This window comes from Bos taurus, chromosome 3, assembly GCF_002263795.3.
Source record: "Bos taurus isolate L1 Dominette 01449 registration number 42190680 breed Hereford chromosome 3, ARS-UCD2.0, whole genome shotgun sequence".
NCBI classification, from domain to species: Eukaryota; Metazoa; Chordata; class Mammalia; order Artiodactyla; family Bovidae; genus Bos; species Bos taurus.
This window is the reverse complement of record NC_037330.1, coordinates 91,256,846-91,282,513: the sequence shown is the minus strand read 5'-3', so window position 1 is coordinate 91,282,513 and position 25,668 is coordinate 91,256,846. Positions and strand designations below refer to the sequence as shown.

At 40.6% G+C, this 25,668-nt stretch overlaps 1 protein-coding gene across 4 annotated transcripts in view; it reads right to left on the bottom strand.

Moving 5' to 3' along the window:
* The window catches only part of USP24 (ubiquitin specific peptidase 24), a 155,942-nt gene that overhangs the window by 4,700 nt on the left and 125,574 nt on the right, over positions 1 to 25,668 (bottom strand). For 3 of the 4 annotated variants that reach the window (XM_024990127.2, XM_002686388.7, XM_024990128.2), the window contains 14 exons: positions 24,533 to 24,674; positions 23,807 to 23,957; positions 22,737 to 22,832; positions 21,759 to 21,862; positions 21,220 to 21,333; positions 16,464 to 16,560; positions 14,029 to 14,145; positions 13,552 to 13,644; positions 11,757 to 11,859; positions 10,486 to 10,607; positions 9,532 to 9,645; positions 7,588 to 7,653; positions 5,550 to 5,616; positions 4,045 to 4,123 (listed from right to left, as the gene is read on the bottom strand). In XM_024990127.2, the coding sequence (XP_024845895.1) occupies positions 4,045 to 4,123; positions 5,550 to 5,616; positions 7,588 to 7,653; positions 9,532 to 9,645; positions 10,486 to 10,607; positions 11,757 to 11,859; positions 13,552 to 13,644; positions 14,029 to 14,145; positions 16,464 to 16,560; positions 21,220 to 21,333; positions 21,759 to 21,862; positions 22,737 to 22,832; positions 23,807 to 23,957; positions 24,533 to 24,674 (1,465 nt within the window). The remainder of the gene's footprint in view (positions 1 to 4,044; positions 4,124 to 5,549; positions 5,617 to 7,587; positions 7,654 to 9,531; positions 9,646 to 10,485; positions 10,608 to 11,756; positions 11,860 to 13,551; positions 13,645 to 14,028; positions 14,146 to 16,463; positions 16,561 to 21,219; positions 21,334 to 21,758; positions 21,863 to 22,736; positions 22,833 to 23,806; positions 23,958 to 24,532; positions 24,675 to 25,668) is intronic. The other variant, XM_024990129.2, reaches the window with a different exon arrangement.

Genomic DNA, 25,668 nt, shown 5'->3' with positions numbered 1-25,668 from the left:
TTAAAACTTCAAAAAGCAGTAAAAGGTAAATATGTAGTGAAAAGTTTCTTATCTATCTCTAACTCATCCACTCAGTTCTACTAAAACTCAAGGTTGGAAAATGAAAAATAACAAACAAAATTAGCCACAACAAATTGTACATTTGATAAATAACCTCTTCATTATTTAAAAAATTAGAAGTATAATTGATTTATAAAGTTGAGTTAGTTTCTGGTGTACATATACTTTTTCTGATTCTTTTCCATTACAGGTTATTACAAGAAACTGAAGACAGTTCTCTGTGCTATACAGTAGGCCTTTGTTGTTTATCTATTTTGTACACAGTAGTTTGCATCTGCTAATCTCACACTCCTAATTTATCCTTCCTCAACCTCCTTTCCACTTTGGTAACCATAAGTTTGTTTCCAATGTCTCTTTTTTTTTTTAATAAGTTCTTTTGTATCACACTTTAGATCCCACATATAAGTGATATGACACTCGTCTTTGTTTATTTCACTTAGTGTGATGACTTCTAGGTCCATCCGTGTTGCTGCAGATGACATTGTTTAACAGCTGAGTAATATTCCATTGTTTATATGTACTACATCTTCATCCAGTCATCTGTTGGTGGACATTTAGGTGGCTTCATGTCTTGGCTATTGTAAAACAGTGCTGCAGTGAACACTGGGGTGTATGCATCTTTTCAACAGTTTTTTCTGGATGTATGTCCAGGAGTGGGATTGCTGAATCATATGGTAGCTCTATTTTCAGTTTTTAAGGAACCTCCATCCTGTTTTCCATAGTGGCTATACCAATTTATACTCCCACCAACAGTGTAGGAGGGGTTCCCGTTTCTCTACAACCTCTCTAGCATTTATGATTTGTAGACTTTTAATGACAGCCATTCTGACTGTTGTGAAGCGATACCTCGCTCTAGTTCTGACTCTGATTCACATTCCTCTGACAACTGGCAATGCTGAGCACCTGGTCATGTGCCTCTTGGCCGTCTGTATGTCTTTTTCGTCTTCTGCCCACTTTTTGATTTTCTTGTTGTTGTTGTTATTAAGTTATATGAGCTGTTCATATATTTTGGTAATTAAGTCCTTGTTGGATGCATCAATTGCAAATATTTTCTCCCATTCTGTAGGTCGCCTTTTCATTTTGTTTACAGTTTCCTCTGCTGTGCAAAAATGTGTAAGTTTGACTAGGTCCCGTTTGTTTATTTTTGCTTTTATTTCTATTGCCTTGGGAGACTGGCCTAAGAAAACATTGCTACAATTTATGTCAGAGAATATTTTGCCCATGTTCTCTTCTAGTAATGTTAAGGTATACAATAAATGACCTCTTGATAAAATCAAACTAGTCTTTAATTTTTATAATTTAAATAAGAAAGAATGATATGAGGGAAAAACAATTTAAAACCTGCTTTTGGAGCCCTTTCCATTTGTATTTGCCCACCTAGAAGCTGTCCTAATTTGAAGATAGTACCGATGGGGAGACTGCCATTAACATATGTAATGAAATGGGATATGTGCAGGATATGGCAGTACATATAAAGACACTACTAATATATGGGCTTGGTGTTTGCTGGCATCAGATATGCTATGTGGCCCCAACACTACTTGGAAATACCACTCTTTTAGCCTTTTATGTCATTATGACGACATGCTGTCAGTATGAAGCCTCATTAACGAACCCACAATTGTGGCAGGATGATCTCCATCTGTGTTTACAATATTATGTCATCTGGAAAATGTGTGTTCATGTACTATTTCGATGGAGATCTCATTTAAATCTGTTGAGGATGCTCAAATGCAGCAGATTAATCCCAACAGATTTCTCATTCTGGTATAAGTCCAAGGATAGCTAAGAATCAGGAAAAATCTGCAGCAAAATAAATTAAGCTAAAGAGAGCTCAGTGTAAAACTCAGTGATGGCAGTGCTGTCTGCTCAGTAATCCTGGGATCCTGGGTTAGTTACACTCCTGGGTATGTATCCTGAAAAGATAAAAACTCTAATTTGAAAAGATACGTGCACCCCAATGTTTACTCTGCAATACTATCTGCAACAGCCAAGACATGGGAGTAACCTACGTGTCCATTAACAGAGACTGGTTTAAGAAGATGTGATGTATATATATTTACACAAAGGAATATTACTCAGGCACACATGTGCTAAGTTGCTTCAGTCGTGTATGACTCTTTATGACCCTATGGACTGTAACCCGCCAGGCTCCTCTGTCCATGGGATTTCCCAGGCAAGAATACTGGAGTGGTTGTCATGTTCTCCATACGTGGCCATAAAATGAAATATTGCCATTTGCAGCAACATGAATGGACCTGGAGAATATTATACTTAGTATCATTTATATGTGGAGTCTTAAATAATACAAAAGAATCTATATACAAAGCAAAAACAGACACACAGACACAGAAAACAAACTTATGGTTACCAGGGGAAAGGGGTGAAAGGAGGGGTAAGTTAGAGGAGTATGGGATTACCAAACACAAACTACTATATATGAAATAGACTAGAAACAAGGATTTACTGTGCAGCACACGGAACTATATTCAGTATCTTGTAACAACCTATAATACACAACAACCTGAAAAAATAATATTAACTGAATCACTTTGTTATACACTTGAAACTAACACAATATTGTAAATCAACTATACTTCAATTAAAAAAAATAACCTTGGATTAGCATGCAGTCACTCTGATCTGTTGTGGGCCAACATAATAAATAAATAGGGGAGCTGAAGTTGCAAATAATTCAGGTTCATTGAGAACCTTTCCAAGGATCTACTGACAGATGAATGGATAAGTAAAATGCAGTACATATACATATCTATACAATGGAATGTTATTCAGCCTTAAACAGAAAGGAAATTCTGACACACGCTACAACATGGATACACCTTGGAAGATGTCATGCTAAGGGAAATAAGCCAGTCATGAAAGGAAAAATACTGTATGATTCTATTTATGTGAGGTATCTACAACAGTCAAATTCATGAAGACAAAAAGTAGAAGGATGGTTGCTGGGAGCTGGAGGGAGGAGGAGTGGAGAAGTACTATTTAATGGCTATGGAATTTCAGTTCTGGAAGATGAAAACAGTTCTGGAGATAGATGATGGTGATGGTGATGGCTGCACAACGCTATAATGTACTTAATGCCACTGGACTGTACACCTAAAATGGCTAAAATGGTGAACTTCACGTTATGTATATTTTAGGGACTTCCCAGGTGGTGCCAGTGGTAAACAACCTGCCTGCCAATGCAGGAGATCTAAGAGACCTGGGTTCGATCCCTGGGTTGGGAAGATCCCCTGGAGAAAGGAATGGCAATCCACTCCAGTATTCTTGCCTGGAGAATTCCATGGACAAAGGAGCCTGGTGGGCTACAGTCCATGGGATTGCAAAGAGTTGGACATGACTGAGTGACTTAACACACACATATTTTAGCACAATTAAATAAAAGGAGAAAAGAACCTTTGCCCTGAAGTCAGTCAGCCTGTGCTCGAGTCCTAGCTCTGACGGCAGGCATGTCACTTAAACCACCCATGGTATGGGACTAGTAACAGCACCTAACCTCCTAAGATTGCTGAAAATGTTAAATGAGAATATAGGCGATATTTCACACAGTGCCTGGGTTCATGGGTTAAGTAGCTGTTAAATGATTTGGCCTCTTGAGAGACTGTTTTGAAAGTGGGGACCTAGAAGCTGACACAGCTGATAGGTAACTAAAGGTATCTTGAGTGATAGTTCATGAATTCTTGCTGTTGAGGTCCCTAAACCCGCCCTGGACTCCTCTCCTTCCTGCACAAACTGTCAGCTTAGCACTTTCCCCGCCCTTGGATCCCATAAGATCTGTTACTTTTAATGCTCCCCTTTTACGTCTCTTTGAAATTGTTTGAATAATTGTCTGTACCATCCAAGCAAGTGTGCCCTGGCTGGCTCAGATTCCCTAGGTACCAAAATAAGGGAATTTTTTTCTTGAGTCATATCTGACTTGTAACTAAAAACATCATTTACTCAACTGCATTTTGAGTCAATACTTACTTTTGAGCAAGAGTTACAAGGAATTTGACACACTGGTAGCAGCGACTGCTGTCCACATGATTACTGTGGTGCATCAGAGCTGAAGAATAAAGGAAGAAAGTTTAACAATAAAGCACTAAACTTTAGCAGGCCCAGGTAATAGCAGCGCTGCTGTTCTGAACATTCACAGCAAACTTGATAAGCAGACGAGGAGCTTAACCAAAGCACAGTATGCTGACTTAACAGGGTTCTCCAAGTTCTAATGGACAGAAACACTACTTTAAGTAGGATTCAAGAAAAATACAAGGTGGTGAAGGTTTGACTTTCAGAAGAACTGAAAAGAACTAAAATTTATATTGGCTGATTTTTCACCTAGAGACTTGCAAAGTTTTCCATTCACTGCAATACTGACAAAGAGCAGTTAAAATACTTCAGTGTGATAAATGGAGATTTATGGTACTATTTCACTTCAACAAATACTTACTGGTCTGTGCTTTGGGCATTTAAAGAAAAATATAGGCAACCCTTGAACAACATGGGCTTGAACTGCACAGGTCCACTTGTATGTGAATTTTTTTCAATAAATATATATAGTACACTACACAATCTGTGGCTGGTTGAATCCTCAGGTGCAGAACCATGGATATGAAGGGTAGACTATGGAACTTGAGCATCCATGGGTTTTGGTGTCCAAGTGGGTCCTGAAACCAGTGCCCTATGGTTACCAAGGGATGACTGTAATGCCTGCTCCCTGCCCTTGAGACGTGTATGGTCTGTAAGTTTCAGAGAGCCTGGGTGCTGCTCAGAGCAGAGAGCACCATTTCAAAGCAGTGGTCTAGAATGTTGTAACTGCAGAACATTTTAAGCATGAATTTCTTTTCTGCAATAAAAGGAGATACTAAAACTTCTTTTAAACACACAGCAATGTCTAAAATGACTCAAGTTAACTGGGAATACAGGTGGATGGTGGGAGTTGGATAAGACTATTTTTAACTAAACTTTTTCTAAGAAATAGCTCATTAAACCACTTTAGCCTTCTGAAAAAGAAAAGGCTGTCAAAAAACTTTTATGAGCAGATAATAAAAATTTGGGTGCATTCATATCACAGGTTAAAAGAAAAAAATAAATTGCATTTCATGAGCTTGACAATACTCTGAGTGTAAGGTTTTAGTCTTTTCCCACCTCAATGGCTACAGAGTGGAAGAAAGGTTTCTTGTTAAGTGGCAAACCTTTAGCTTGCTGAAGAAAGTCATAGCACCCCTGAATCTTACCTGACCCAGTAAAAGGACCTCAAGCTGTTGTCTTACGAAAAGCAGGAGTGTTCAGGGTGGTAAGATCCTCTGGCTTTAAATCTCCTGACTAGACTGAGGGAGTCTAACAGGCCTGACCAGGCAACTCCTGGATTCCTCAGCAATCCATGCCAGGCAGAGTGTGCCAGGCAGACCCTGGGGAGGAGAGGCCGGCTGGCACAATGGGCTCTCTGCACCTTTACTGCAGGCACTTCTTCACAGGGCAGCCATACTTGCCTAGTAATCCGTTTTCTGTCTCAAACACAAACTTGACTCGCTCCACTTGTATGGGATCCTCGATGACCTGTGAGGAGCAGGAGACAAAGGCTGGTAAATGAAAGAAGAAACTTGTGTTACAGCCACTGGTGCCTTTAAAGATAACTTGTTCAAGGGACTATAGTTACTAACATAGTAAAACCAAAAACAAATATGTCATTGCCATATTTTCAACAATATATTAAATTTCAAACTAAAGATAAAAAAATATTAAGCAGTATTTGAAGATCCACACATTTCCTAATACATGCCCTTAAGAACTGACTCTAGGGTTCTCTGTGGGTTATAAGGACATGTATTTCATTATCCCAAAGATAAGAGATTTACGGTTCGCAAAAACCTGTGAAAAAGTTTTGATATAATACAGGCTCTACAAGTCCATGTGTGGAGATTTATGCCACACCACACAAGGCTGGATCTATGGCACACTCTTGCTGTACTTCTAACGCCTGACACTGAGCCGTGCACAATTCAATAAACTAAGCGGGTCTGTTGTTGAGCAGATGAACATCACTCAGTCCCAGTCCTGAGAAGCAATGATCTTACAAAAGCGCTAGGACCAAAAGGAGGCAAAGGACCAGAGAGTCAGGCATTTTAGAAATGGCACCCATGATGTATCTCCATATTCAAAAGTGTTTATTAAATGCTTACCCTGTGCCAAGGCCTCAGGGACCTAAAGGGAAGCCAGTCCCCATCCCACCGCCCGCTCTTTATTTTAAATAGTTCTTGGGCTAGTCTCTCTCATTGGTTCACAGTCAGTCACCAAATTCCACTGATTCTCTTTCTAAACACCTGTTGTTCTGGCCCTAGCCCCTTCTGCTCTGGTCTCTCCTTAGCATAAGCCTTGGTATTGTACACGCAGATTACTGCCACAGACTCCTATATGGTTTTCCAGTTCCAACCCTGCTTCCTTCTTTAGCCCATCCTTTAAGACAACTGCTGGGGTAATCTTTCTAAGACATAAATCAGGTTATATCACTTTCCTGCCGCAAACCCTTCCATGGTGTCCATCACTGATGGCAGAAGTTACTGACTTAAATGTCTAGAGTCCGAGATGGTAAGAAATGAGCCACGTGGCAGACAACAGCAGTGCTGAGGCAGTGGGAACTGGAGACCACAAGCTTCACGGAAAGGACATGCTGTCACTGCTCTGGGTGGCTGGAGCACGCAGGAAACAGACCAGGGTGGCCAGATGACCTGATTTCTGAAGACAGGTTGGCATCCAGAAATTAAAGAACAGAACAATTTGGGCCAAATAGACAAGACATGTAGGTGGAACCTGGCTACCAGTGTGTCACCACTGGCCTCCAGGGAAAAAGTCCACAGGCACTGGAACCTGGAACTCTTCCTGGTCTGGTCTGGGCTCCTTCCCCAAGCCCCACCAGTTTCCACTCCTTTTAGTCCTACCTCTTCCAGTCACTGAGCAAACCAGGCATTTGTAGAGAGCACAGGCTCCACGGCCAGTCACCTGGCTCAGATCCTGACTGTCAGTTACTGACGATGTCCTTGGGCAGGTCACTCCACTTCTCTAAGTTCAGCTTCTAATAATACCTTATTTCACTGACTGCAGTTGTATTTTTTCCCCTGCCTTTTGCACCTTATAGTGGATTACATTTCAGTTCCGTGGCTCATAGAGATATTTTCAGTAGCACATGGACAGGCTGCAGAGCCAGCCATTCACCTCTCCTGGTTCTTGCGAGGTTCACACAAGATCACCCTTGAGCTGAGCACCATTTTCTGTGCATGGTAAGTAAAGCCTTTGCTTTCTGCACTAGAATTGCTTGTGTCCTTGTCTAGCTCCTTCACTAAACATAACGAAATTTATTACCACTCACCTCTGAATCAGTTAAAGCAAGGAGAATGGGTGATGTGAAGAGGACTTGGTGAGTGCAGACCAAATGAATGCAAAAGCAACACAAGGACATACAGTTTTTATTTGCAAATGCATGCTGCCTAGTAAATATCTAAATGCAAGTGAATCAAAACATTCATGACTTACCAGTATCTCATGAAGTAGTTGGAATGTATTCTTTAACTCATGGGGTGGAGCTGTTTCTAGTTGGTTCTGAAATATTTTTTAAAAGCACAAAGATTCCAGTAAGTCTTCAGTGAAAAGCAGGTCGGAGTGGCAATCAACAGTGCTGGGACTCCAGCCTAAGTTCTACCACCACCTGGCTGACCTTGGGCAAGTCATTCCCTTCTCTGGGTCTCAGTTCCCCAAATGCTAAGTCTGGGGACTGAAACAATACCACAACCCTCGCTGCTATAACCCTCCATGATATTTCACTATGAAATTAGGAAGGAGAAAGGGAAAGAAGCAGAAAGGAAGGGAGAGGGTTTTTAGTCACTAAACAGGCCTCAATTTGTACTTATATTTCATTTATACTTATTCTGTTTTGTTGACTATTCTTGAGTAGCTATGAGAATGCTAATTAGAGTGTTCTGAGATCAATACGCTGTAAGTGAAATATAAGAAAAGTCTGCTTAGGAAGTAGAAAAATCTGCCAAGACACACTAAATGAAGAAAGCAAGGCTGAGAAAACTCACAGCCCTGTGCATTTTAATAACCTTACACACAGCATGCAGTGGGAGAGGACACTGCATGATGACAGGGCGTGTGCAAGGTGCCGGGTGTGGCACTAAGTAAGTACTGCATGTATCATGCCTCATGGAATCTACACAATCTGTGAGGTCTGGGCAAATTTCCTCTTGTTTTTCGGAAGAGGAAACTCTCCTTCGTTATATAATTAGTAAACAGTAAAGAGAGGTCTCAATCAACCCTGATACAGGCAGATCTGTACAGAAGACACTGAGGGCAAAACATACTTTAATAGAGCTTGGAGGCATGACCCACTGGTCACAGCCACTTGTTAACACTACCTGTATCACTATTACAGATCCTGGGGCAGGCAAGGTGTGGGGCAAACTAAAATATCTCTTGTAATTTCACACAAAGAAGAGTGGAAAGACACGTAACCGACGTGACAATACTGGCTGGTGATGGTCGAGATGGACTTTGCATACTTTTTCACAAAGGGAATGAAGTCATGTATTCTCCATGGAATTAAAAATTAAAAGATTAAAAATGAATAAAAATGGTATGCATAGGCTTAAAGGTTTTTCTAGTAATCCCTAGCAAGGCAGTAGGTAAGAGCACAGCCCTGGAGCCACACTGCTGATATTCAAACTCCCCCTCTGCCACTTACTAGTTGTGTGGCACTGGTGTCTTCAGCACCTTCAATTCCAGTATCTACACCTCACAGGAGTTATGTGCTAGAGAATTACATGAGTTAAATACCAAATACGCTTGGAACTGTGCTTGGCATCCAGAAAATGAAACATAAGTAATTACTACACACTGATCAGAGCTTCATAATGAACTACATATATTACTACTTCAGAAGGTGAGAAAAATCAGTCTACTTTTGATTTTTTAGATGTGGACTGGGGAAATAACCTGAAACTTTAAAACCATTTTATACAATAATGGTCACCATAGCATTAAAGTATTATTCTTAATAGTTAAAAATTGCACCCAATGCAAATGTGCCTCACTGGGAAGGGAATGGCTGAGTAAATTGTGATACATGACAGATACATGAAATACACTCAGGTAGCTTTTAATGATATGGAATATCATTAAATATAATGTCAATTGAAAAAAGAGGGCACAAAAATCATATAGACAATAAAATCCCAATTATGTTAAAATATACACACAGAAAATAAAAAGGAAACGTGAGAGAATATTCATGCTGATCATCATAAATGGTGAGATTCTGCATTTTTTTTATTCATTTAAAAAATGAGTCTATACTATTTTTATGATTAGGAAAACAATTAAGGTTATTAAAAGAAGCAAAGCGCCTGGGAGCAGAAGAAATGCTTTCCTAGGTCTCAACTGCAGGCTCGCAGGCTACCACAGGTGTTCACGAGGTCCTACCTTAATGAAATGCAGCATGGTGAAGGAGAAATGCTCGTTACAGAAACAGCAGTACACCACCATCTCGATGAGCGCCAGCAGTGAGCCCGTCAGCTCTCGCAGAGCGAACATTACCTAGTGAGGGTAGAAGAGGAGTCTTTCTTTTGTCACAGTTCCCTGTTAAAACGCTGTTTCCGACTTTCACTGAAATCTACTCAGATGAAGGACCATCAACACTGCCTCAAAATAGTTTGAGTCTGTCTGAGAGTTAACACAATTTGTGCAAATGTGTACCTTTTTCTCACTTTTATCAGTAACTTTTATCAGACTTTAAAAGGGGATCTCCCCCATTAAAATAACCACTGATAGGTCCAAAAAATACATGACGTTAAGCTTAAAAAAAAAGAGATATAGCACAGCACTGTTGATGTAAATAAAAACTAGTATGATTATGTTCACCAAGTCATGCATATAAAAGTCAAGTTACAGAACAAGGATTGGAAGATTACATTCTTAAGGTGCAGTAGCTCTGGGTGGAAGGGAGAGGGACCTCAACAGGAGGTTGTGAAGAGCTCACTTCTATACTCCTGAGGTTGAAAAACCCGTATGCTTCAGAGCTGTAGTATTTCAGGACCAAGGACACACACAAGATTGGGAATAAACCCTCTGATAATAAATGGAGTGACTGTGACTCGGCGGGGGACCGTGGTGGTGTGTGTGTGCCATATACCTCTTCCTGGGACCTGGAGGCCCAATTCTTAGTTGCAGGGTGGACAAATAATATTCTTTTCAGCTGCCTATTTCTTTCTGACATACATACAGGAAGTAAAACTAATTTGAAATAATTGCTTCTTAACTATACTCCCCTATACGAGAGTAACATACAAAATACAACTAATAACAAAAGGTATTTTTTTCCCTCAAAAAGAAGAAAACAGATAAAAGGAAAATGGCATTAGTGGAACAAGGACATACCTCTAACAGGTAAGGTTTCCCTTCAGACAGGAACAACAGGGCTTCGACTTCCTCGTGGAGGGGCAGCAGGGGGCTCGAGGGGGCAATGCTAATAGGCGGCCGTTGTTTAAACACACCCGGAGCTTTAGGAAATCAAAGGAAAAAGCCACCTCGTGTTACCACGTGGAACCGACGTCTACAAGGTAAGGCGACTGCCTCAAGATTCACACACCCAACTGCTGAACATGTACAGCCGTCTCTCATAGTCATGAGACTTGAGAAAAGGCTTCCTCTCTCTTTCAGTGTATGCCCTGGACTAACTGTTAAATCCCTAGACTCCCAGTGATTTATACCCAAGATAATCCTTTCGAAGAAGTTTAAAATGAGAAAAAAAAAAAACTCCCAAAGTGCCTCTGAAGACACCGAGGACAAGGCACTTCTGCTGCTTACACAACTGCCAATGCTGAGCAGAATCTCTCACATGGAAGGGGTTACCCTACACGCCAGACAAGCAAGGACGCTCCCTCTCAATTTTCTTTCGCAGACCCGTCTGAACTCACAGAGGAGGTAGCTTCATCTTTTAGATTGGTGAATCAGAATTTAGCAAGCACAGTCTAGCTCATGTCTGACTATACGAGAGTTCCCCCACATTGCTTCAGAGAGCCAACAGTGTCTCCAGGTCAGAGGGATGCACTGTGATTTTAATCTAGTTTCCTGGTCAGAAGATGTGAAAAACCCTGCCATAGGCTCTGGGGTCAGAGGATTGTGTTCCGCACTGGCTGCTACACCTCTGACCAGCTGTGAGATGTGGGAGTTACTCGCGCTCTCCCCATCTTAGCTCCCGCACACTCAGAAGGGGAACCGACCTCACAGGTTTGCTGAGGGGATTCAACACAACAAACTGAGAGCCCCAGCAGAGGCACAACATGCGGAACACTGAGGACTGTAGAGCAGCTTTACTGCGCTATCGGTGCTGTTGTTGGTGGTGCTGTCAGGATAAGGCCTGCCATCAGTGTAGAGATGTAGCCTTTAAACCCAGAGTGTTTTTAAATGCTTCAATATCCCACCCCAAATAAATTATTGACTTTCTCTTGTGACAAACTAGTAAAAATAAGGTGAAGCTTAACATGAATTGAAACAAAAAATTTTAAGCATCCCTCAAATATCAAATAGCCAAATGAGAAGCCACTAACATACATTTAATTGCCAACATTATCATTCTCTACGTGTTGCTCACAAACTCACCATCTCTGCATTTCCTTGACATACTAAAGACAGGCGTTGAAGCTTACCAACATTCCTCTGGGAAGAGACATCTGAATGCAAGACGAGCAACGCCACCGTGTTGTGGAGGTTCCCAAATTCTCGAGCTTGTGCAGAACTCCACCGACGTATCTGTTGTCAGAGAAAATAAAGTGGGCGTTAGTGCTCTGGTGAGAAACGAGGGACAAGGAAGGAAGAGGTGCGTGGGTGCATGATATTCTGAGCCACATTCTTTCTCAATGTTTGACAGTACGAGAGATCAAAGGACAGAAAACTCACAGGTTTTAAGCCAACTTAAGAGTGGCTTAACACAGATATATATGGATTTGTATTCTACAACAAATACTATCATGCAGTCCTATTTAGGCACTGAGCTCTCACCATGTGCTAGGTAACTTTCCTGCACCAGTACAGTGGGGAAAGCCCGTGAGGCTGGAGGTCTGCAGGCCTGGCCCCCTCTGCCACTCACTGATCTGTGCGGATGTGGGCGAGTTCTCTACCTGACTTCCTTGTATCAGGACGGGGACAACCTACCCACTACCTGTTCCGCACCCACTTCATGGTTGGGAGGACCAATGAAACATTAAAGGTGAGAACGTTTTCAAACTTATGTGCTCCATAAATGCAAAACAATATTAATCATACAATATAACATCATTAATTAAACTGAATATTATTTAAATTACAATGAATTTAAAATAATCGTCAGTGTTAACGGAGCCCCTGAGAAGGAAAAGCTTGAAGTAAAAAATTGATACTCAACATAATATCAGCACACAGAGCAAGTTACTGTCAGTGCATTTATTTAGGCCACACTGTGTGGCATGCAGGATCTTAGTTCCCTAACAAGGGATTGAACTTGTACCCCCTCCAGTGGAAGTGTGGAGTCTTAGCCACTGGACCACCAGAGAAGTCCCGTTTTCAACATTAAGAAGTCAGAGTGGCTAGGTGGTATGACAGGAAGTGGAGAGGAGGCCTAAATGACAAGTCTGTCTCCCTTAATAAAAAAAGGAAAGCTTCCCTAGGCAGTGAATCACAGACAGTGGAAACTAGAGCTTAAGTCCTGTGATCCTGAACGAGTCACAATTTCTCTCAGCTGTAATTCTTGCCCAAGAAGGGGGATGAAACTACCTGTTTTACTGAACTGTGAACTTCAGAGGTAGAGCATGAAAAGTAACCGGTTGTGTCTGGCACATAATAACTGCTCCATACATAGTATTTATCATTACAGCATGTTGACATTTTATGTATTTTAAATCTATCAAACAGAAGAAATATAATGATTGGAAAAAACACACCAACATAGGAACTTCAAACAGGAGAGTCCTTTGAGGATATATTTGACTCTACTATTCCAAAAATAGTAGGAAAAAAAAAACACATTTCCCTTTCATTTTCTGAATATGAGTATCACAACTGCAGCAACGCTGCTCAGCACTTAATGGTTCAACTTCACATGTGAATAATGGCCTGTGACAGCATCCCAGGTAAGCACCTCCACCAGGCCTTGCTCACAGTCCCGGAGAGTGAGTGAAGGAGGACCCGTGTCACTCTTTCTGAAGGCTTTTGAATTCCCCGAGCAGAACCCATTTTTCCTCCTAGGACACTTTGACTGATGTCTGAGTTAGTCATTCCCACTGGTTATGGCATTTAAAATAAATTCTATGAGGAGGCTGTAAAAATAACTAAACTCCAAAGAATTTTCAAAGCTATACAGCACTTGTTGTACCTGAACTCTGATGAAACTTACAAAGAGAGACACTGTGGCTATGACCAAAACCGTGGCCAGGTCACTGGTCTGTATGAAGGAAAAGCAGGCAGTACCTGGGTGCTCTGCCGGCTGGCCCCGAGGAGGAAGCTGATCATGTGTCGCAGAGCAGAATGCTTCAGAAGGAGATCCCCAGCCTTAATCCCCTGCTGTCATAAGAAACAGAATGACAAATTATGTTCTTATCCAGATAGAAAGCTATTCCAAAAATACAGCCAAGAGAGAAGCTTTAAGTAGTAAGTGTTTAAATGCCACAATTTACATATAGAAAGTACTTGTTGAAAACCTAACAGCCCTGTGGGGCTGCACAATGGCCCCTCATTTCAATGCAGACTCTTGCTCCAACAATAAGAAATCACCCCCACCTACCTATGCTGGATTCTTACAAGTAATATAACACACAATTGAAGATTTTTAAAAAGGAACACTTGTAAAATTATATCATATAGGTCCTATGTTGACCAATATAAAAGTTTTGCATATACAAAATTCCTTTAGACTATAAATCCCTAGTGGAAAAAAAAATCATTTACCTTTTGCACAAAAGTGTTGAACAGGAAAAAGTACTGAGCACAGTTTTTACAATTTTCGGGGACATCTTTATCCAACAGAGCAAGTAGTACCTCCAGTAACTGATGAAGGCTCTTTAACTGGTTAGAGGAGAAATTACATAAAGAAAAAGAATGTAAGATGGACATCTGTAATAGGATTAACCTGAAATAAACCACTATAAGAACAAAAGGAAAAGTCTGATTGATACAATCCAGTCTCAGATTCAGATGGATTTATGCTTTGGAGAGCAGAAACAGAATTATCAATTTGATCTTCCAGGAAGACTGGTAGAACTGTAGAAATAATGAAAGAAAAGCCTAGTTTTGTTTCCTCGCCTTCAGACTCAAGGGCATGGTTCCACTGCCTAATGGTCACATTTTCTAAAAAGCCCAGTTCTTTCTGTCTTTTAAAAAAAAGGCAGGGGTTTTAGAGGAAACACGTCTGAATCCCTCCCTCCACTTTGCTACTTCTTCACATAATCACAGATGCAAAGAATAAAAAACACAGACACAGGCAGAGAGGCTAGGAACCAAGCCAATGGAGCAAATGGAGAGCAACAGCCTGACAGAATGACAACGGTAATATCAACTCAACTGTGAACTTACTTGAAAGCCCGCTGACGCCTCATGGAAAGCTTTGAAAAACATTTTATTTGTTTAGAAACCATTTTGGTTATCACATTGCTTCTTCTTCCCCTCCCACCCCAACTGTTTCTGGACAAGTCCCTGGAAATCCATGTGTGACCTGAGGATTGAGACCCGGCTTACTACTCTTGTCAGTTCCTTTCCTCTGGAGAAGGCTCTCATAGGCTTTTGAAATATTCCCATCCATCCTGTCATACTCATTATAAATACAGTAAAATCTACCATGCATGTAGCATTCCATTTCAAAGTGCTTTCCAATATAAAGTGGGTGGCAAGTGGCACCATTTCCATTAAGGGGGAAACAGACATAATATAACAACAGCTGAGGATCAAGTGGAATTTACTGAGGCCAATGGTTTACATCCTCCACCACTCCCTTCACTTTCCTCCCCCTGCAGTCCTGCTTTTAGAGGCTGGTGGGGTGATGCGCTGTGGCCTGACCCCATCTGTAGGTAGACTGCATTGATTCTGCCTTTATCCTTTGTCTGGGTTGGTACATGGGAGGAAGCAGGAGCGGGAGAACATTCTTACGTTAACTATCTCAGAGAACTTCCACAGGGTACTTCAGAGCAACAGTATCTAAGCTGTCCTAGGCAGCTCCCAATGACTTATTTTTTTAATATTCTGCAACCAAGTAAGGTTTTGTGAAGAATGGTTCTGCTGTTTAAGCTGACTGAAAGCCACTGCCTTAGAGTAAACCTCCCTCCCCTTTCTTAGGATTCTTGGAACTGAGACGGACAGTGTTCTTCTTCTAGGTCCTTCCCGAAGAGTGTATCTGACCTCCTTCTCCATCCTGGACTGAAACTTGTCTGCAAATAGAGCGCCCCGGCTCAGGAATGTTGAAGGAACTAAGTGCTTGGGTGCCATGCACTGGGACTGCACCAACGGCCTCCTGCAAGGACTTGCTCAGGGTTGAACAGTAAAGCCAACAGCTGAATTTGAAGCAGCAATTCCCAGAATTTACATTTAGCTCCCTGAGACACTGCCTCCAGCCAACGTTTATAAGGAGCCAATTCATTCTGAATACAACATTTTTCAAAGTTTTCCATGTAGTGTCAGCTGTTTGAAACAGCAAACTTGGGACGTTACTGCTGTATTTGCTAGGACTTAACAGATTGAATAATCAGACTCATGTCATTTATGTCCCTAAGACTTAAAATTTGGGGGAAACTGAGAATGGTAATAAATACCATGTTGTTTGAGCGCGTGTGGAATTGTGAACTAGAAGAAAATATGTTACAGAAAACAGGGTTAGGAAGAGGAAGAAATTCAGAATAACAGGAACAAGGATTAGGGAATAACAGAGATCAAAGAAGGAGCTACTGTGGCCAGTGCCCCTGGATGGATGGCACCGTCTGGTCCGTTGCCAAATGAAGGTTCAGATCATGAACACAGCTTCTGAAGAAAGAGACAAAGCCAGGGGTGGCTCAAAATGACTGCTGGTCTAGACTACAGACTCCAGACTCAGGCTGGTCTTTATGCAGAGACTGAGCACAAACTCTTGGGAGAAGACTCTGAGAGGGAAGAGTTCTAGACAAAAAGCCCTGATGCAGATCAAAGCAGATGTGAATTCTGAGCCTACCCTGACATCTGGGATCTGAGGAAGAGAGGACAGAACGCCTTCCAGCCTGGCACTGATCAGTTCACGGAACATGCATTTTTATGTGGAAAGTTACCAGACTCTAATCCTAGGCTTCTTTTCTTATTATGTGCAATTTGAAACATTTGGTAAAAACAGAATGTGTAAACAGTATTTAGAAAACAAGACTGACCTTATCCTGATAAAACAAGGCACTGTCTAGGGTCTTCTCCAGGATTGTGGCCACAGCAACGCGTACTTCTCTCACATTGCACTCCAACAAGAAAATCCTAACAGAGAGAGGAAGAGGTGTAAAAAAGCAAGCAGATTTCTATAACCCAACCTTCCCAACACGGGTCCCGTCTACTATCCAAGGAAAAAATTACTCCAAAATGTCAGTTCAAGTCTCCTGAGTGTTGGCACACATAGGCCCTCGTGAGAGAGGAAGAAGATGAAAGAGGAAAAATGAGACCTTTGCACTCGGAAGTTAGATTTTTTTTTGTTTCTTCCTTTTTTCCCCCTAAGATGAGTATCTGTATAAATGTAAATTTGGACTTCAAGAGATATAAAAGCAAAGAACCTAAGGTTTTATAAATTCCGTTTACTCAGGAGTAATTTTCCCTGGCACCCCTTCGATTTCTCAGAATAGGATACTAGTTAAAAGAGTTCCCAGTCAACACAGTACTTCCTAAACCCTCTGTTCACCTACATTGCCATCCGATTTTCACTTCCCTTTCCTTTCCTCTCCCAACTCTGACTTATTACGTGGTCCTCCTGAAAGCATGTGAGGCTGAAAAGGCCCTGCTCCCTTCCTTTCTTCTCCTATGATGACGACAACGAGAGCAGTTAAGGCTTACCAGGCATGTCCATTACATTCGATACGCCCAGTGTTACACTCAGACACTACACTGTTTGCTGAAAAGGCATGACCTAACCCAACCCTCTGCACAGCGAGGTGGCAGATGCAGCAGCCTCAGGTGTGGTGGGGGTGGCGGGGAGGGGTGGCACCATCAGTATCCCTGGGGCTGCGTGAGAGTGATAACTACCTACCTTAGAGCAACGAGCTAACTGCATGCATTCCCACATGCAGTGAGCCTTTCTCTGCTTCATACACGCACTCTGACATGACAACCCTTACTATAATCAGCACAGTGAGAACTTAACTATTTCTAATATTTCTTAACAGAAAATTCTCACTGTTTCATGAGAAAGATTTAAATACAACATAATTTTGATGACCCAAGTCAAAACTGCCCAGATGAGGTGTTCTTTCAAGTCACAGCAGTGAAAGCTGCCCATGTCTCCGTCTTGAGGGCAGGATGAGCTGACAGCCCTGCCCTCCTTCTCCCCATAGGAAGACGAGAGAGGAGCTTTCCAAGGATGCTTCACTTCTGCTCATTCCAGGTAACTGTTAATGCTAAGCATTAGCTACCTAATGTGAACCCGACACAAAGGCGGTCCACCATCCACTAAGGTTCTAAGTGATAACTCTAGGGGAGTTTACTTCTGTAATATTTGGCCCTAGGGGTCTGATTAGGTTCAGGCACAATTCTTTTGGGAAGAACATTAATGGGGGTGCTCCACGTTACCTATCACAGACATTTCTAGGAAGCACTGTGAGAATGCAAAGAAATCCAGAATACGGGCAACTCTATAGGTCGAATGACCCGTCTCACCCCAAATACATGGCATGACAGAAAAGGTGGTGGGGATACGGACGATTACAGATTAAAAGAACAGGAAGAGACATACACACCAAATACAACATGGGAAGCTCATTTGGATCCCGATTTGTACAAATTCAATGGTAAAATGACACTTTTGAGACATCTGGGGAAATCTGAACGTGACTGTGTATAATAGGATGATGTGATATGAAGGAATTATCATTTTTGTTTGGAGTGACGATGGTAAAGTGTTTACAATTTTTTTTTTGTTTTTACCTTAACCTGTTAAGAGATATATGCTGAAAAATTTAGAATGAAATAATGATGTCTGAAGGTTACTTTAAAATACATCAGAGAATAAAGGTATGAGAATGTGTAGAACAGGAATAAGTAAACATGACTGGCCAAATGCTGACAACCTGAGCTGGGGACGGGTACAGGCTCTCTACTTTGCTGTATGTTTAAAAATTTCCAGAGGAAAAAAATTTTTTTTTAAAGATGTAAAGTAATCTTCAGGTTAGTAATTTTTTAGATCAATTTAAAAGCAGTATTTGCTTCTAGTTTCGGAGACGTCAATGGCACCCCACTCCAGTACTCTTGCCTGGAAAATCCCATGGACGGAGGAGCCTGGTAGGCTACAGTCCACAGGGTTGCTAAGAGTCGGGCATGACTGAGTGACTTCACTTTCAGTTTTCACTTTCATGCATTGGAGAAGGAAATGGCAACCCACTCCAGTGTTCTTGCCTGGAGAATCCAAGGGACGGGAGAGCCTGGTGAGCTGCCGTCTATGGAGTTGCACAGAGTCGGACACGACTGAAGCGACTTAGCAGCAGCAGCAGCAACAGCAACAGCTTCTAGTTTAATTTTTTACAGTTATAATTACACTTAAAAATTTACCCTGAAGAGGACTACATGGAGGGGCTGATCTGAGATAACAGCCTCTTCAAGTTCACTAAGGTATTAATATAGTGCATATTTATTCTTTTAGTTGTAACACTGACAACTTAAGTTGTATTAAAAGTGCTAAAGAAATTGTATTTAGAGAAAAGTGAAAGTGAAGTGAAAGTGTTAGTTGCTCAGTTGTGACCAACTCTGTGTGACCCCATGGACTGTAGCCCTCCAGGCTCCTCTGTCCATGGGATTCTCCAGGCAAGAATACTGGAGTAGGTAGCTATTCTTCTCCAGGGAATCTTCCCGACCCAGGGATCAAACCTGGGTCTCCTATGTTGCAGGCAGATTTTTTTTTACTGTCTGAATCACCAGGAAAACCCAATTAGAGAAAAAAGAGAATAGAAAATATTAATTCTTCAAATAATGAAATCCGAGCAACTGATAATGATGAGTAATTGGGTTTTATAAAGAAAGGGACAAAATATAATAAACTCTAAAAAATGTCAGGAAAAATTTAGATTAGGTAATTTACTAAGATTCTTTTTACCATGTAGGAATTCTAAGAAACCAAATCACACTATCAAAGGAAGTTACTGAGTTTTTCTGGAGATATTTAAGAGCAAGCCTGCTTGAACATAAAAGGGAGTTAAATAAATATTTTGCCATATTCCTTTCAAATGGATGGGTCTATGATGTTCTACTGCTTAACACAATACTCAGGAGTCCTGATGGGAGGATATTTTGGAATTGAGCTGGAAAAATGGGTGAAAGATTATCTTTAAAGTAAATTCTAAAAGGACAGGCAAAAATGCTTGAAAGACACATTGGTTTATTCTTTCTTTATGAACTGTATGCATGTATGTACACACACATACTGAGCACTTAAGCTTGCCAGGCTCTATGTGTACAGCAGGGAATCAAACACACATAGCTTCTGCTCGTCAAGAAGCTGGCGTCTTTAGAGGGGACAGGCAAAACAAAGGAGCAAACCCACAGGGTGGACCTACTTTAAACTGGGTGGTCGGGAGTGAACATCCTCTTTGCCATCTGATGGGTGAGAGGGTGTTTGCTATGCAGAGATGAGGGGAAACTGTTCTAGGTAGAGGGAACAACAGGCAAAAAGGTCTTTGCAGAACAAAGAGCTTAGTGTGTTCAAGGAATCAACAAGCCGGTGAATGCTAAGATAGGAGGATAGTGAAACACACAGGCAAAGCCATATTCAAGGGAGGCCTTTTGTGTTCTATTATGGTAAAGATTTTGGTTTTATTATGAGCAATCAGAATCCACTGAAGAAATTTTAAGCAGAGAAGTAACATGATCTACCTTGTTTTAAAAGGAACGCTTTTGTTGCTGTATGAGGCACACTGGACTAGGGGAGGTGGAGATACTAAATGAGCCAATAAATGAATGTTAGCAGCTCAGACCTAGAGCTGAAGGGGAAATGGGACCAAGAGTTTCTGGATCTTAACTTGCCAGTGGATGACGAACTCCCTGTGAGAAAGGAGTGGCATTTCTGAATTCCCTGTGGTCTGCTTTAAGTTGAGAGGTACGAGAGTGTATTTGTATGCTGACAGCAGTGACCTGGTAGAAAATTCTCGAAGATAAAGATGCTGGAATGATAAAGAACCAACTTCCTTGAGAAGCCTTGCTCATGTAGAGAGATTCATTTTGAGAGGCGAGAGGACACTTCTTCCATCCGATCAGGAGGAAAGAAGATGGGAAGAGACTGGCTGGTGTGTAACTTGTGACAGGGGATGGTGGGCGCTGCTGCTCATCTGCTAGACTTGTGCCTCAGTGAAGCCTGAGGCAAGGCCACTGGCTAGGGTGGTGAGCCAGGACAGCTGTGGCAGAGGGAAGGAGGAGGTCCCTGGGGATAAAGGAGCCTGGACACTGAGAAATCAAGGTGCTCGCTGCAATCCCCATAGGAATGTTGAACTCTCTGAGGATAAGAGAATGAGAGGGAGTAAGGTACAAACAGTCACAGTGATTGGACCATCTTGAAAAACAAAATTACTTTTTAACTACAGATACACAAGTAAATATACTATCACAGGTAACATACATCAAAAGATTTTTGAAAAAGAGTATTTTAGCCAGAATCCAAACATATCAGCAATATTGTGGTATTACTGTGCAGTAACCCAGGACTGCTGATCTTTATCTGACACCAGACTGTGAGTCCCTGAGGGGGCAGACTTGTATTTGAGAATCCTCTGAATGACAGCAGGCGTTCAAGACATGCTTGCCTCTGAGCAACTGGCTATCTGCTTAAAATTGATTCCAACAAGAAAAATAATTTCAAGTTGAAACACAAAGCGTTACAAGAAACTTCAGCTTTAAATCACTGGAAGAGAAACAAATTTCTTTCAACTACAAGATACTGACACTTACTTTATCAATTCTCGTCCTTCAGAACTAATAAAGTATTCAACTAGCCACTGACAAGCATCAAAACTTTTTGAAAGTAATGCTTCAATAGTGGCAATCCACTCTTCAGTGTCAACCCTTTAAAAAAGCAAAGACAGTGATGTTAGATAGCCCGGCAAATAAATTCATGGAGTGTCTTTCACTTTTAAAAAAAATTTTTTTTATTTTTCTCAGGAGTAGGGTGGAGGATAAGAATGTATTCAATGATTGCTAGACTAACACAGATAGTTCAATCCCCAGGTCTGGATATAACTTTCCCCAGGTTCTAAAGATAAACAGCATCTAAAACTTCTACCACAGTTATCTCTTTTTCTATTTTTTCCATCTTTCCTCCTGGATTAGAAATTCCTTAAAAATGTCTTCAGCATCAGAATGTATTAGAAATTGCCTTCAACTATTTAAAAGAATGTTTTGAATTTTTGAGTGTCTGAATTTATAAATTCAACTTGTTTAATTAATAATGCCTTTTGCAGAACAGACTGTGAAAACATAACATTTCTTACCTGAGTTTTTTCTTTGTTCGTAGATAAGTTTGAAAAAGGAATTGAATGGCAAGCTGTAAGCTAACCTTTGCCATGCAAGGATAGTATGGATGCTTTAATTTAGTCTGTGAGAGAGGGAGAAAAAAAGAGATTTTTTTCCCCACAGTTTTATAGATTAATATGCATTGTTACAAACTGGGTAACAAGATCTATAACGATAATAATATATATAATAGAGTTAAATACTAGTAAGAAAAATAAAGCCAGTTTGTTATAGAAAATGTTCCAGTTAAATTTTAAAAAGATTAAGAAAGATATCTTGTATTTCTTACATGAAGCCTTCTCAAAATAGAGCCTTTAGACCTATGATGTTAAGTAATCTACTAACAGACTAAGAAAGTCTTCCCCTTATTGGCAAACGGTGATCATGGTACTCTAGGAAAAGAAGCACTTGGAGACTACTAATGTCTGATTACAAATTATAATAATCAATCTCCTCACAGCACAATATCCATTTACATCACTTATGACTATTAAATTCTTTACAAAATATAATAAAAGCACTTTAAAAACCCAAGAAGTGGAAAGCCACACTCATTCACAATCTGTACTGTACATTCTGAATACGGCCTGTATTTGAATATCACTCAGTAACTGACACATTTGTGAGAATTTTTTGGGCATATAATCTAAACGCTAACATGTAAGATAAGGATAAGTCACTGAATGCTTTGAGCGAGTGAAAGTCACTCAGTTGTGTCCGACTCTGCGACCCCCATGGACTGTCCATGGACTTCTCCAGGCCAGAATACTGGAGTGGGTAGCCATTCCCTTCTCCAGGGGATCCTCCCAACCCAGTAATCGAACCCAGGTCTCCTGCATTGAAGGTGGATTCTTTACCAGCTGAGCCACAAAGGAAACCCTCTGATTGCTTTAGTGGAAAGATTTTTAACTATGATTCTTTCTAATTTCTCTAGTAAAACTCCGACTAGTACTTACGGCATTCAATGATGCTAAAGACAAAACAAAACTGAAATAATCACTACTGTACACATCTCTATTCTTCATAAACTTGAGGTTTTCATCTCTCACCATCTACAAAAGAAAAGTGTTAATTATTTTTAAGAAACAGGGTAAAATTATTCAATATGTAGAAGATATTTTTAGTGATAAGTTAGGGTAAAACAGGTTCATAAAATACTTATCTCAAGCTTTGAACTTTTTAAAAAGGAGAGAGGAAAAACTTTCAAAGATAAAGAGTTGTAAAAAGGTGAATTATTATTCATTAAACAACCCAATTCTTCTGGGAAATTCAGGAAAACCACCATGTGAAGGACAAGTGAATTCTAGTCTGTTACTTTGAGCGGAAAGGGACAATTAAGAGTTTTTCCAAATACAACCAACTCCATGCTCTCCATGTATCAGATGGCTTAATTTGCCTTTTTTTTTTTTTTTTACCAAAGACTTCATATTTCTCTTAAATTTTTTGATTCTGGCTACTTAGCTCTTGATTACTTAGTGTATAAAGTCTGGACAGGGTAATGGGACAGTCTGAATTTAAATCCTGGCTCTGTGACACTGGCAGCATTATTTCTCCCTTCTGAGCTTTCCCCCCTTTTCATCTGAAAAATGGGAATAAAACCTGCTACTCCACAAGAGTGTTTTAAGAATTAGGGATTTAAGCATGTAGCACAGGGTAGGTATTCAATAACTGATAATCATCATTGTTATTACTAGTTCAACTCAAAGGTTATGAGCCTTATTTTTCTTTCCAGATTTAATAAGTTAATTTCAGCAATGAGTTTCTGCACTGCCCACTCCCTCCCCCTTGCTTCCAGGGGGCACCCACAGCACACAGCAGGCCGGTGACAGTGCTCGTCAACCCCAAGTCTATAGCCACTTCTGTGACAAGGTGGGTCAGAGGACACTGTGCTAGGCTGTCGCTGTGTCAGAAGTTCTGGACACAGCTATGTCCACAAGAGGCTGGCAACAGTAGTTCTGGACCCATGAGATAAGATTCTGACATTTATCTGGGTTTTCTCCCTTAGAACTTTTTATACAGTTCTTACCTGGTATATTCGAACAGGCATTTTCTCCACAAATAGTCCTTTCTTCTCACCTTTTTTCACCAGCTTGGTTAGAATAGACAGTCGGTCATTGTTAGGCCTATGGGGCCGAGGAGACGACTGAGGTGAAATTTCTGGTGAAGATGGTGCTGACCTAAGAGACATAAATAACGTATTAAACATAAACTGTACAGTTTCCTGATCCAATGTATTAAAATGCAAATTTGTAGAAAATAGGACTTAAAAACCTTTCAGACAGTGCTGGCATGGTACTAGGTTCTGGACATAAACTGCACTCAATAAATGAGATTTTTAAAAATCTCAATTCTAAAATGAAATAATTTCTGTCCATGTTTCTAAATACAAAGAACTTCTTGCCAAGGAAGTAACCACCAAGGTTACTTCCCAACTTGCCAAGGTAGCAGTGAGAAGACAGACAGGGGACAGAGGGATTTCCTTACTTACTTTTTAGAATTTCTCTTTAGTTTAGCTAATTCCTGGAGGAGGAAATGGCAATCCACTCCAGTACTATTGCCTGGAAAATCCCATGGACAGTGGAGCCTGGTAGGCTACAGTCCATGGGGTCGCAAAGAGTCGGACACAACTGAGCGACTTCACTTTCACTTTCTTTCACTTAAGCTAATTACCTTTAAATACCAAAGAGCATGCTCTAAAGATCACAATATCACCTACTGAAATCACAGCAAACTACACAGAGGAGAAACTCACAGAGAGAGGTCCTCGGCTTCCTGACGTACAACGCTGACTCGACTTTTCTTTGGTAACACAGGGGAGTTCTGATCAGACACCCTTTGGTAAAAGAGCATGTATGCGTTCCAGTATCTTCGGCGTACATCAGTATAGGGGTTCGCTTCATAATGAGACAACAGGAAAAACTCTTTGTAAATAAAAAATTTTCTCTTGACAATTTAAAACACAAATCCAGCAAGTAAGTACGTACTAAATTCGTTAGATGCAAAGTGCAAGTAAAGTGCGTGTCTTTTTAGAGTGAGACTTAGTCACTCAGACGGCACTCCAGGGAGGCAGGGAGTAAGGGAGCTGTATGGTAATGGAGTAAGGGAAAGAAGGTAAGCTTTCCCAGGCAAGCTGAAATGCAATCAAAGGGCAAGTCACATTTGAAAGTAAATTCTGAGGCACAGGTTGGGGCTATAATTGGCCTCACTTAACCATTTCTGCACAAAACAGCCAAATCCACGTAAATTTTGGCAGAGACACTATATTCAGCTGAGAAAGGTTGCTACCTTTAGATACATGACTACCATGGTCTGGTATCAAGATCTAATATTGTGGATCTCACACAGGGGAAAGTTTTAAATGCCCCTAGACTATTTTGCAGTCAGGTATAAAAAATGCAAAGGTTTCTTCAAATAGTAAATTCTGATGGGATTCTGTCAAGTACTTTTATGTTTTTTCTTCTGGGGGCAGGGGCTGTGGAAAGATTCGTTTGCCACACTAACAAATACAGCTTTAAAAACACAGGTGCTAGTAATATCTTTTCTATTAATCATATACCTCTATGTAAGTGAAAAGGAAACTTGAACATTTTAGTGGACAACTACTTCTTCTGAAACTACTTTTAAGGTTGAAATTCTTTCAAGTTGTTCTTTAATATTCATTTCTCACACTTAACTTACTCCTTACCCTAGGAATGTTGTAAAGAATCAAAAAAATTAAGAAAAATTTTGTAATCAGCTTGAACCTTCTCACTCTGGCTATCAAGGAGTTTGTGGATCTATATGGCTAGAGCAGCTGTAAGTAAAAAAAAATAAATAAATAAAATTGGTTCTATTTTTATATAAAAAATACTGCTTTCAATTTGATAGTAAAGTACCAATAAAAATCAA